Raw genomic sequence first — 13,014 nt, 5'->3', positions numbered from 1 at the left:
GGAGTTCCAGTGTGCGACCAATTCCTTGTCTTATTCGTCTTCCACGGTGGTGAGCCGAGGTCTGCACCTGTGATCCATCCTGCACCTGAGTTTGCCTGGAGTGGTGTGCTTGGTGTCTTGGCGCGCCAGGGGTCTGAACTTCTCTGTGAAGAGGTCCCTGGTCTTTCAATTTTTTAATTCATTCCCCCCCCAGATTTGTATTTTGCAAGAGACCCATCTGGTGGGAAGTACACTTTTAAGTCTTAAAAGACACCATTACCGTTCCTCATATACCAATTATTCCCGGGGGGGTTAGCATTTTGATTCATAAATCTCATGCATTTAGGCTACTGGAGCTGGACCTGGCCGGCCTTTGTCATATTATGTTGAATAGATTGGAACTGGTGGTGGTGGGGGTGTATTTGCCTCCCCCTGCCTCCATGAGACTGCTTAACCAACTGATTGCTAAAATTGTTACTTATTCTACGGATAATGTGGGCGGAAGCTTCCAATTTGACAGATGTGTGGAGGTGGCGTCATTCCCATCAACGCGCCTACACCTGTCATTCTGCCTTGTAAAAAAGCATTTTCCTGCATAGACCCAGTCTATGCTGGGGGGTCTGTGCTTTCTAGAATTCGGGACATCTCCATCCTGTCTCGTGGCATTTCGGACCATGCTCCTCTTGCCTTGAAATTTAATGTGTCCACCGCTCCAGCGGATAGTTTGTGGCGTTTATCCAGGTTCTGGTTGTCCGATTCGAGGGTTTCTGAGCCGCATAGATCTGACATGATACACTACTGGAATGACCAAGACCGCTCTGTATCTCTATTCGCTTCTTGGGATACTTTTAAGGCTGTTTTCACACCAGTCCGGTTCGAATCCCAGCTACATTTTCTCGAAGAGAAAAAGCAGCTGTTCAGCGGTGCCTTTCCGTTCTGTCTGTGCATCAGCTGAGCAGGGAGAGGGGGGAGGTGTAGTGAGGAGTAGGAGAGAATGCCTGTTCGCAAAGGAATGCATCTGTGAATCAGATGCGTTCCCATAGAAGATGATGTGCTTGTAATTCGCACCGCAATGCCCAGAAAAAGCATGCGTTTTTTGGGCAATGCGCAGTGCGAATGCAATGAACAGATGTGAACCAGTTGCATTCAAATGAAGGCATTTTAAAATGTCCTATGAATTGGATGCGGTGTAAGCCACATCTAATTCGCATAGGTGTGAACGGGGCCTAAAGCTTTCTTCAGAGGCAGTCTTCAGTCACTTGTTTGTCAAGTTCGTCGGGGCTTGAGGGAGGATTTGCAGAGGGCAGAAAGGAGGGTTGCTGCCCTCGAGGTGGAATACTCCCTGTCAATAACTCCCCGAGTTTATTCTGACTTTCATGCAACACTGAGAAATGTTCTTCTGCTCTGTACATCTGCTACTAAAACTCAGCTCCTACATCAATCCCAACGTATCTTCGAACACGGGGAAAAAAAACTGGTTGTATGTTGGCATTAGGGCTGAAACAACTAATCGATTAATCGACAACTAATCGATTATGAAATTAATCGATTACTATTTTCATAATCGGTTAATCGGCCAGTGACATAATGGGGTTAAAAAAAACTAAAACGAGCCTTTTATAGTACAAAAAGAGCAAATAATCGCTACTGTAGATGTTACTTTCACAGTTCTACAGTAAAAAATGAACCCCTTACAGTAGTAATTATCTGCTTTTTTTTTTTCTTTTTTACTATAAAGGGCTAATTTTTGTTTTTTTAACCCCATTATGTTACTAAACGTCTTAGACCTCGTTCACAACTATGTGTTTTTTGGTGCTTTTTTGCAGAAGCGCACTACACTTCATTTACATGGTTTCCTATGGGACACGTTGACATCTATGCTTTTTTCAGCTGCTGCGTATTTGGAAAGGGTCAGGGACTTTTTTTTTAACGCAAAAACGGTGCTCTTTTGGTTCAATATACTTCAATGGAGAAGCTGCAGAAAAGCATTTAATGCATTTTTGCAGCAATTTGTGTTTTTTAATCTGCCCAACAACAAATTGGCCAAAAAAACGCAAATCGCCGCAAAATCACGTGTGCAAAAATCAAAACGCACAGCAAAAAGCACAGCAGAAACAGATCAAAAGGTGTGTACTGAGCCTTATGCTGTCCACATGGATCAATTTTCAGACGAGAATATTCAGACAAAAAATCTTTGTACATTTGCTGAATGAAAGAATGTTGTTTGAAATTTTCACTTGTTTTTAACATTCTGTTTTTAAAATGAATGTAATTTCTGAACGAAAATCACATCCACTGTCTGAAAATTCCTTTGACCAAGAAGTTTTCTATTTCCAAATGTTCCCGTCACTGTGGTTGAAAATGAACCTCGACTTGACCCCACTACCGATTAGAAAATCGAACGAACGTTCTTAAAATGAAATTTTTTTTTGAAGGAAGACATTTGATCCCTGAGTCTGAAAATATTTATCAGATTCACCCTTTAATAGTATGTACAGTATATCTCTTCTCTAACAGTATATCTCCTCTAACAGTATATACAGTATATCTCTTCTGTCTGTTATCCTCAGAGTGGATTAGATATTTTACTCCCTAACCATATGGTTGGTTATTTATATTTACCACTGCATAGAGATATTTCAGAATAAATTGCCTTTTTTAAAAACTTTACATATTGACTAAATTATAGCCACACTTTTTTTTTTTTAAGGTTATAACCGATTAATCGATTAATCGAAACAATAATCGGCCAACTAATCGATTATGAAAATAATCGTTAGTTGCAGCCCTAGTTGGCATGGTTGGCTAGGGAGAGTTCCTCACCTGTGTCTGTCTCTGGCATTTGAGATTCTAGTGGAACGCTTCTGACTATTAAAGGGGTTGTAAAGGTTCATGTTTTTTCACCTTAATGCATCCTTGGGAGGAGGATTGGGTTTGGGTAAATGTTGTTAAAAGTACAGCTATACTTTAATGCAAATAAATTGTCAAAAGAATATTTAAAATAGCGTTTTGTCTCATGCACATGTGTCATGTAATTTAAAGTGAAACTAAATAAAACCCTTATTCTCCAAAAATAAGCCATACACATCCACTACGTAAAGCAGCCTTTTTCAACCAGGGTGCCTTGGCAAAATGCCTAAAAATGTATCAGAAATTGTATACAAGCCAGCAGGTGGATGAAGCCTGACTTTTTAGTCACACAAAACCACAGGTTTACATTATGCACCATTAGAACTTTCTAGACACTGGTATCCTAACAACCAATGACCTCATCAGTTAATAAGGAGGCTGTCTGTTGCCTTCACAGCATCCTTGTTAGACCCTCCTTTGCCCCTCTCCCTCCACACTGGGGTGTCATTAGCTGACTGATTGAGAGAAATTGAGGAAGAGGAGAAACCTTGGAATACTAGTCAGTACCAGTATACAAAAGTGTATTTGCTTTGGAAGAATAAATCGCCTTTAACGTTGGTTGTCCTATGCGTGGATGTTGCTACATTATGTAAAGCTATTAGAGTAGTTTTTTACATTTTAGAATGGGGTGCCTTGAGATTGTCTATAATTTTTAAAGGGTGTCTCGACTGAAAAAAGGTTGAGAAACACGGACGTAAAGGATAGGTTCAACAACAGAAAATAATAAAAATGACACAGTGGCTACACCTGATACAAGCTAGACTGGAGAGGGGAAACTAAATTTTAGCAATTCCTCAAAGTCATTGCATACCGTCACCTCGAGTTAATTTAATCAAAGGCTTGAGGTGTGTTCCTCTGAATTAGGGCAAGCATACAAAAAAGGGTGAGAAGGAAATTTCCCAAGTAATTCTTCATAGATCAGCTGGAATTATCAAAAATATAAATAATTCTTTATTGAAAAATTCACATATGTGGGTTTTTCAATAAAATATTATTTATATTTTTGATAATTCCGGCTGTTCCTCTATGAAGATTTACTTGGGAAATTCCCCCTCCCCCCCCCTTTTTTTTTTTTTGTAAAGAATAGGTTCTTCACCTTTTACATAAAAAAAGTAATAAATGCAAGTCTTTTTGCAGGTGCTGTTATTTCTTTTTTCTAAGGAACTTGCAGAGCATTACACCAGAGATGAGCAGATCATGGGTGCAATGTCCAGCTCCTGCAGACCTTGTACGGGCAGACAGCTGCCTGAGAGCAGGAAGATCAATGGACTGCGAGGACGCTCACCAGTGCCCTCGCAGCTCATTGAATTTGACCGACAAGCCGTCAGCTGCAATGACTGGCGGTACTTGTAGGCATTCATTCACAGGAAACTGAATTAATGATGCGGCCATGCACGCCTCCACCCTGTTTCAAATGGTGACCACGGGGAGAAGATCCCTGCCCGCTGTCGTGTGTGTGTGTGTGTGTTGGGGGGGTTGTGTAGAGCTCCACCCTAAAAACGGGGGGAATATGTAACATGTTCCAAAAGTGATCTTATCCTTTAGAGCGATTATTAAAGGTTGTATTCTTTTTTTTTTTTTTTTTTTTTTCAATAATTGCTTGCTCTGTGCAATGGTTTTGCACAGAACAGTATAAACCGAAAAGTCAGTGCTACTACCCATACAACATATAGATAGCAGAGCTCCCAGGTGCTCGATCCACAGTCGCTGGCTGAGTAGAGTAATGTGGAAAAAAAATGATCTGCACTCCGGTTATTGCTCTTAAAATTTCTTCATTTTATTGAATAGCCACAGTGAACAAATGCAGGTTAAGTCAGTTAATGCGTTTCAGCCTATAAGGCCTTAGTCATGCACAAAACAGCCCAGATCCTGCTCTTCTTAGGTCCCCCTTTGAGTACTTGCCACTCCCAGGACAGATGGTGGGACTTTGCCCTGCCCCCCACTCCCTCGTCATAGGATTTGGTTGACAGCAGCAGGAGCCAATGGCTTCCGCTTCTATCGTTCTGCCCGTAGCTGCTGCTATTGAGCACAGCGCTGGATCGAAAATGGGCTCCGGTAGGTATGATGGGGGGGCTGAGGGGGACACAGGGATTGTTTGTTTTTTTTTTCCTTAATGCAGAAAATGCTTTAAGGTTGAAAAAAAAAAAAGCCCTTGGGGCTTTGAAACCACTTTAATGGCCCTGTACTTTTTTCATTCTTCCCCATTGAATTTGTATTACTTCTTCTTGTACCTTCTTGTAATGTCATCTGTTAGCTCCTGCATCTCTCCTGCCCCCTCTCATATCCATTGTTTGTAACGGGCAGTGCACGTTAGTTGTGGTCATGTGCACTGCTCTATGCACACTGCAAATCCCATAGTCCATCTTAGTAGTGAGTAAGAGGGGGTGGCTATGTTCTTACATACAGGACATCATGGAGAATGAACATAGCCAACCTCTCACAGGAAGTCGGATGATAGCAGCAAAAACAAAAAATGTGGGATTTGTAGGAGGCTGGGAGCAATAGAACTTACTTTTTTGAAGTTGAGAATACATACTTGAATATATTTTTATTTATTTATTTTTTTTTCTTTATCAGAATTTAGTATTACTTTAACTGTTGTGTGTATGGTTATATAGTTATCAATATGCTTGGTGTTACCAGGCTCGTTCTATGTTTGCATTATTTCTGTATACTTTCTTACTAGGTACATAATAAGTTTGGCTTGCATTATGGCTCAGTGTCAAAACACTACAGATGCTAATAGATTATACTAGGCAAACATGCTAAAAAATGTAATGTGCTGCATTTTGTAGTTATGTGATATTCTGTTTTTGATTTTGCATAGAATATTAGCTTAAGATATTTTAATATTCTGAATTTGTGATCACAGGGCTGAACCAAGTACTCAGCCAGCAAGCAAATGATGAAGTCAGTCCTTTGGACAGTCTTATTCAGAGGCTTCAGCAGGAACAAGACCAGAGGATAAATGCAGGGACTGGGAACACCAGCAGTCGCATGGCGAGAGGCAAGTACCATTTCTAGACACTGTGTGTCAATGCAGTTAAAATATCCAGTGGCCTTCTGCCCACTTTTAACCACTTCCCGCCTGTCCACAGTAGTTTTACTGTGAGCGGTAGCTACAGGCCAGGCGACATACCTGTACATCGCTGGGTGTGCCACAAGACACAGCAGATTGTGGCTTCCGGTACCCCACCGCTTTGAGAGGCTGCGGTATCACTTGATTGATATGCGATCACGTAAACACAACTGTTGCGAATGTTTAATTTATAACAGCTGTGCTTAGTGTTGTGATTGGTCCACAGCTATCACATGGTACCTGGCCCAATCACAGCACCATGTACCATGTGATAGCTGTTGGCCAGTCGCAAACCAAAATAGTAATCACAGCAGTTATGCCTATCCCTGATCATCCTCCACCCCCTAGAGCAGTGTTTCTCAACTACAGTCCTTAGGCTCGGTTCACACTGGGGCGACTTGGGATCCGACTTGTACGCCCTCAAGTCGCCCCAAGTCGCCCCAAGTCGCTTTGCATTTAGATTACAATTGTAGTGAATTGAACCGTCTTAACTGACACTACTGAAGTCGCTCCGACTTCAAAAAAGGTTCCTGTACTACTTCTATCCGACTTGTAGGCGACTTGTACCCATTCAACTCAATGTAAGTCGCCTGCAAGTCGGATCTCTCAAGCGACTTTGCAGAGAAAACCCCTCCCTCCCCCCTCCCTCCCAAAGAGGTGATTGGCCACAGGCGAAGTCGCCTGTCATGGAGGCGACTTCAAGTCGCCTCGTAATTTGCCGAAGTCGCGCTGAAGTCGCGCTAAAGTCGCGCTGAAGCCGCGTTGAAGTCGCGGTACAAAGTCGCGCTAAAGTCGTGTTGCCCATGTGTGAACCGACCCTTAAGGTGCCCCAACAGGATTTCCCTCAGGTGAATCGGCTGTGGTAATTACTAAGGCAGTGAAACTGATCAAATCACCTGTGCAAAATAATGGAGAGCCTGAAAACATGACCTGTTGGGGCGCCTTGAGGACTGGAGTTGAGAAACACTGAGAGTAGAGTAGTACAGTGTCATTATGGTGACACACTGTTGCTCTCAGAGTGTGTGTGTGTGTGTGTGTGTGTGTGTGTGTATGTATGTGTGTGTGTGTGTGTGTGTGTGTGTGTGTGTGTATATATATATATATATATATATATATATATATATATATATATATATATATAAACAGGAGATGGGGAAAAAGGTAATTTTCCATTCCAATTTTCTTTCCATCTCATTTTCATTTTTCCATTGTGATAAAAAAAAGTACAATTTAAAAAAACTCACCATGTCTCTTACTAAATACCTCAGGCTGTCTACTTTTCAAAAAAGGGGTCGTTTGGAGGGTATTTGTACTGTTCTGGTATTTTAAGGCCTCAAGAAATTAGGTCATCAGTACAGATCAATATTCAAATATATCGCATAGTTTGTAGACGCTATAACTTTCACACAAACCAAAAAATATACACTTTTTCATCCAAAGATGGAGCAAGAATACATAATGGCCTAAATTTATGAGGAAATTTGACTTTATTGGATATGTTTTATAACAAACTAGAAAATGTTTTTTTTCTTTTCCCCAAAATTGTCTTTTTTTTAGTTTTATATGAAAACCCAGTGGTGAGCACCGCCAAAAGAAAACTCAATTTATGTGAAAAAAAAAGAATATAAATTGGATTTGCCTACAATGTTGCATGAACGCAGAATTGACCGTTAAAGTAGCTCAGTGCTAAGTAGCAAAAAAATGGCCTGGTCGTGAAGAGTGTAAAACCTTTCGGAGGTCAAGTGGTTAAATATTTTGTTTATGTATTACTGTGAATTGACACTTTAGGTTAATTTTTAAAGTGGAACTAAACCCTCCTATCCTTACAGCCAAGGAAACGGCCATCTTAGTTTCTGTTTGATCTACAGTTGCCATGAAGCTGCACATATGATAAGCTATGACACCAGTCATTTGATGATGTGAAAGTTAGATTGATGGCAAACCTAAGCACACTAGTAACTAATTAGAACAGGAAATAAACTTGTGAACAGACCTCCAAGCCTCGCAAAATTAACCAAAAAGTGGTAACAACCCAGAGCATAACAAACTTCGACACCACTGCTGTATAAATATCTATTTTCATAGGGCTTCAAGTTCAAATTATTTCTAAAATGACAGATTTTTTTTTTTTGCAACAAACAGTTAAACTTATTTTATGTATACCAATAAAAACGATCTTAAAATAAATAAAAAGTGTGTGTGTGTATAGATCTCAAAGTATCAGAAAACTTGTGATGGATGTGTTATATTTTTAGCAATATAAGAAGCCTTCATTGAGTTCTCCCGGATTGCAATTTGGATGATATGTTGTCATTTCTGTCCATGATCAATCACCTGCTATCCTACATTTATCCTTTTCACTTTAGGATGAATTATTTCACACACAAAGCCCTTTAACCATTTGCTGAACAGTGATGTACTGGTACATTGCTGGACTGGAAGGATGGTATCTTGGTCATTGCTGCAGCAATGACCGAGAGATTATTTTTTAGAGCCAGTGATGCTGAGCAAAGTAAGAGTAATCTGAGCGGCTAAAGTAAAACAAAAATGTACACACAGCCTGGGGCTGAAGTGGGTAATTTTAGAAGAGAACAATCATCACTGTTACATGATTACTACATCCTTACTATTCATGCATTATGTTTGGTACAAGTTTTCTGATAGTTTGATTTATATTCTAGGATGTTTTGGAAATCATTTTGGGAGTTATGTGAGTTTTAATAGGCATACCGTTGTTTTTACCCTGAGTTTTGAGGTCTAAAATTTTCTGTTTTTGTAATAAAATGTTTGTTAAACGTTCGCTTCATAAGAGTCAGATACATGTTCGTTTCTTTTTTTTTTTTTTTTTTCTCCTCTTCTTCTTTTATAATTCGCATTTTCCTGCAAGCCCTATGGAAGTATATGTTTATACAGTAGTGGTCTCTAACTGTAACAGTGTTCAGAACATGCCTTTTAAACTCCTAAGAGCCCTTGCACACTGGGGCGGGGGGCGGCGTCGGCGGTAAAACGCCGCTATTATTAGCGGCGTTTTACCGTCGGTATGCGGCCGCTAGCGGGGCGGTTTTACCCCCCGCTAGCGGCCGAGAAAGGGTTAAATACCACCGCAAAGCGCCTCTGCAGATGCGCTTTGCCGGCGGTATAGCCGCGCCGTCCCATTGATTTCAATGGGCAGGAGCGGTAAAGGAGCGGTATACACACCGCTCCCTCACCGCTCCGAAGATGCTGCTGGCAGGACTTTTTTTACCGTCCTGCCAGCGCATCGCTCCAGTGTGCAAGCCCTCGGGGCTTGCACACTGGAATGAAAGCAGCAGCACTTTCGGGGCGGTTTGCAGGCGCTATTATTAGCGCAATAGCGCCTGCAAACCGCCCCAGTGTGCAAGGGCTCTTAGGCCTTATTTGCACTGGCAGTGTCAATACTGTTTCTATGTGTTTATAGGACATTCCTAAATGCATATAATGTTTCAATCATGCAATTTATGCTGTGAAGTGCTGCGTTGAGACGCGGTCCGTTTAGCTGCGTTTGGAGAAAATAGAATTCAGGGCATCCATGAACTGTTTAAACAATCTGAATGTGACTTAACTTTCTTTTAAGCAGGAACACATCTTAACTCAATAGAAAGTTATCTAGGAGCTGATTTCCCCTGCATTTAGAAAAGCTAAAACACAGGAGTGCCAGTGTGAATGAAGCCTAAAAATCTAAAATCAGTTGATAAACTGATGTGCCTAAATCTGCAGCACTCATTCTATTATGTTTCTCTTTGTGGGATTTCTGGTTCCTCGGGTCTGTGAAGAACCCCCCTCATGCTGCAGTTTTTTTTAAAGCAGTATTAATAGGACCGGGCCTATTTTTCAGACTCGGTGTTTACAAGTTAAAATCATTTTTTTTTTGCTAGAAAATTCTTTAAAACCCCCAAACATATTATAATATATACAAATTTATAAACTATTACCCTTAAAAAGTCTCAATAGGTGACATTTGAAAATTTCTATAGGATACCAGTTTTGAGTTACAGAGGAGGTCTAGGGCTAGAATTATTGCTCTCACTCTAACGATCGAGGCGATACCTTTTTATAAGTGTGATTTGAACACCCTTTTCATTAGCGTGTGCGACTTGCGTATGCGTACGAACTCGGTGGGATGGTGCGCTTTGATTTAATTTTTAATTTTTTTTTTTTCTTATTTTACTTTTTATTTTTTTTATTTTGACACTGTTCTTTTTTTTTTAAAAAATGTTGGGTCACTTTTATGCCTATTACAACCAATGTAAACATCCTTTGTAATAGAAAAAAAGCATGACTGGACCTCTTAACTACTTTAAGACCAGGCCTATTTTTCAAACTTGTTTTACAAATTAAAATCTTTTTTTTTTTTTTTTTTTTGCTAGAAAACTACTTGGAACCCTACCCTAAAGATTAAAATGGCGGTCGTTGCAATACTTTGTCACACAGTATTTGCGCAGTGGTCCTACAAGGGCACTTTTTTAAAAAATAAGACTACAGTAAAGTGTTTTTTTTTTTTTTTTTTGGTTCTTTTTTTATTGTGAAAGATGTTACGCCGAGTAAATTGATACCCAACATGTCAGGCTTCAAAATTGCGCCCGCTCGTGAAATGGCGACAAACTTTTACCCTTAATCTCCATATGCGACGTTTAAAACATTCTATAGGTTGCATGTATTAAGTTAGAGGAGGTCTAGGGCTAGAATTATTGCTCTCGCTCTAACGATCGCGGTGATACCTCACATGTGTGGTTTGAACGCCATTTTCATATATGGGCGCTTCTGCATGCAAGCTCGACGGGGCGTGTTTCAAAAAATTTTTTTTTTTTTTCTTATTTATTTTACCATTTTTGATTTTTATACTTCTTTTTAAAAAAAAAAAAAAGAAAATTGTGTCTTATTTATTCCTATTACAAGGGATGTTTACAAATATAGCATGACAGGAACTCTTAAATATGAGATCTGGGGTCAAAAAGACCTCAGCTCTCATATTTACACTAAAGTGCAATTAAAAAAAAAGTTTTTTAAAAGAAAAACAAAAAAGTTTATTTTAAGAACAAAAAGTGACATTTTGATGTTGCTTCTGCCCTGAATTGGTATGGAGCTGGGTGGGGGCCCTCTACCCCTCACTCAACTCCGCTACTGATGGCTCCAGTAAATGATGGGAGGGCACTGGAGCGAGGGGGGGGGGGGGCTTCTCCCATTGCTGATAAGTTATCTCGCAGTGAATCTGCCACAGAGACCACTTTTATCTGAAAGCGGACCGCCCGCTGAAGAGGATACCAGGGTTATGGCAGCTAGCTGCTGCCATAACGACAATATTCCTCTTCAAAGTACCACCATGTAATGACAGTGGGCAGGGTCCGTAAGTGGTTAAATATGGGATCTGGGGTCAAAAAGACTACAGATCTCATATTTACACTAAAATGTTATAAAAAAAATTAAATGTCATTTAAAAAAAAAATAAACCCTTTAAGAGCATTAGGCGAAAGTGACATTTGACGTCGCTTCAGCCCTCCAATGCTACGGAGCCAAGAGGGGGCCATCTTTCCCTCACTCGGCATCCAGGCTGCTGCCATAACAACGGTATTATTTAATGGCAAAGTAGCGATGTATAACGACGGCGGCTGGACCGTCAGTAGTTAAACCGAAAAGCTAACGTTTATTTTATTGCAGCTTACCAATTCCTAGATGTGCTGGCACTAGTTTTATTATTTTATTTTCACCTGGTGATCTGGCCAGTAAGTCTGTTTTTCAACAGAACAAGCTGTAGTAGCAGTTATAGGGAGGAGACAAATCATTTGCTACTGACAGGAGTGCTTACAATGATCCACTTTTTTTATGTGAAACCCTTAACCTAAAAAGGTACATTTATTCTTATTGCAGTTATACTGATGTCTGGCCACCATAGTAAATCCCCCCCCCCTATAAATATAACATGTTATACTTGCCTGCTCTGTTGTAGTGGATTTGCACAGGGCAGCCCAGATCCTTCTCTTCTCTGGTCCCTCTTCGGCTCTCCTGGCCCCTTCCTCCTGTTCAGTGCCCCCACAGCAAACAGCTTGCTATGGGAGCACCCAAGCTGAATTGCGGTGTCTTGCCGAGAAAGTTCCCCCGGTGGATAAGGACCCTCCGTGTACTGCGCTTGAGCAGTACGATCGACCACGGAGCCGCCGAAAATAGCCGAAGATGAACAGCTGATCGTCAGCTCTACACGGCATCTGCGCACTACATTCTGCCCTAAGTCCACGTTACAGCCCCACCATCCAAGTGGACATAGAGTTAGAATATTAATATGCCGAGCGCAGCGAGGCCGTGCCCGAAGCGTAGCGAGCCCGCGAGGTGCCTGTTACAAACTGTTTTTCTTACAATAGTCTTGACACGTAGGCACCATGTACAGCTGACTCGGGTGTTCAGCTTCGGCTCTTTTTGGCGGCTCCCTTGTTGTTCCTACTGCGCAAGCGCTGCGCTACAGGGGGGTCATTATCTGCCGAGGAGAACTTTCTCGGCAGAACAACGGCTCCCTGTGTTCATTCAGACAGAGACCTCGCCCCGCCCACTCTGATTGGCTAGCCGGGAATCTCGGACTGCTGAGACACTCGTGGACATAAAGGGGGCTCAGGTAAGTGTGAGGGGGGTTGCTGCACACAGAAGGCTTTTTATCTTAATGCATAGAATGCATTAAGATAAAAAACCTTCTGCCTTTACACAACCCCTTTAATTTCGTAGAAACAATTTTAACTGTAAGTGTCTGTAATCCCTGCAGCTTCAATCAGCTCCAATCCAGAAGTTCATTCTCCCCCAAATATTGGCTTAAGACGCAGCGGTCAGATTGAAGGTGTTCGACAGATGCATAGCAATGCTCCCCGCAGTGAGATGGCAACTGAAAGGGATCTAGTGGCCTGGAGTCGGAGAGTGGTAGTTCCTGAACTCTCCCCCGGAGTAGCCAGGTATAGTTTTTAACAACATGGTTCACACTTTGTTTTTTATTCAGGAGCTCTTGAGCATTTACACACGGTAATGTAATATTTTGCGTCAATGCCATTCTA

At 41.2% G+C, this 13,014-nt stretch overlaps 1 protein-coding gene across 4 annotated transcripts in view; it reads left to right on the top strand.

Annotated features, from left to right (window-relative positions):
• Nucleotides 1-13,014, top strand: part of PHIP (PHIP subunit of CUL4-Ring ligase complex) — a 262,408-nt gene that overhangs the window by 111,108 nt on the left and 138,286 nt on the right. For all 4 annotated transcript variants that reach the window (XM_073626842.1, XM_073626841.1, XM_073626840.1 and 1 more), the window contains exons 18-19: nt 5,762-5,896; nt 12,732-12,915. In XM_073626842.1, coding sequence (XP_073482943.1) covers nt 5,762-5,896; nt 12,732-12,915 — 319 coding nt within the window. The remainder of the gene's footprint in view (nt 1-5,761; nt 5,897-12,731; nt 12,916-13,014) is intronic.

This window comes from Aquarana catesbeiana, linkage group LG04 (genome assembly GCF_042186555.1).
Source record: "Aquarana catesbeiana isolate 2022-GZ linkage group LG04, ASM4218655v1, whole genome shotgun sequence".
NCBI lineage: Eukaryota > Metazoa > Chordata > Amphibia > Anura > Ranidae > Aquarana > Aquarana catesbeiana.
The sequence above is the reverse complement of the archived record's forward strand: the minus strand, read 5'-3'. Positions and strand labels throughout refer to the sequence as shown.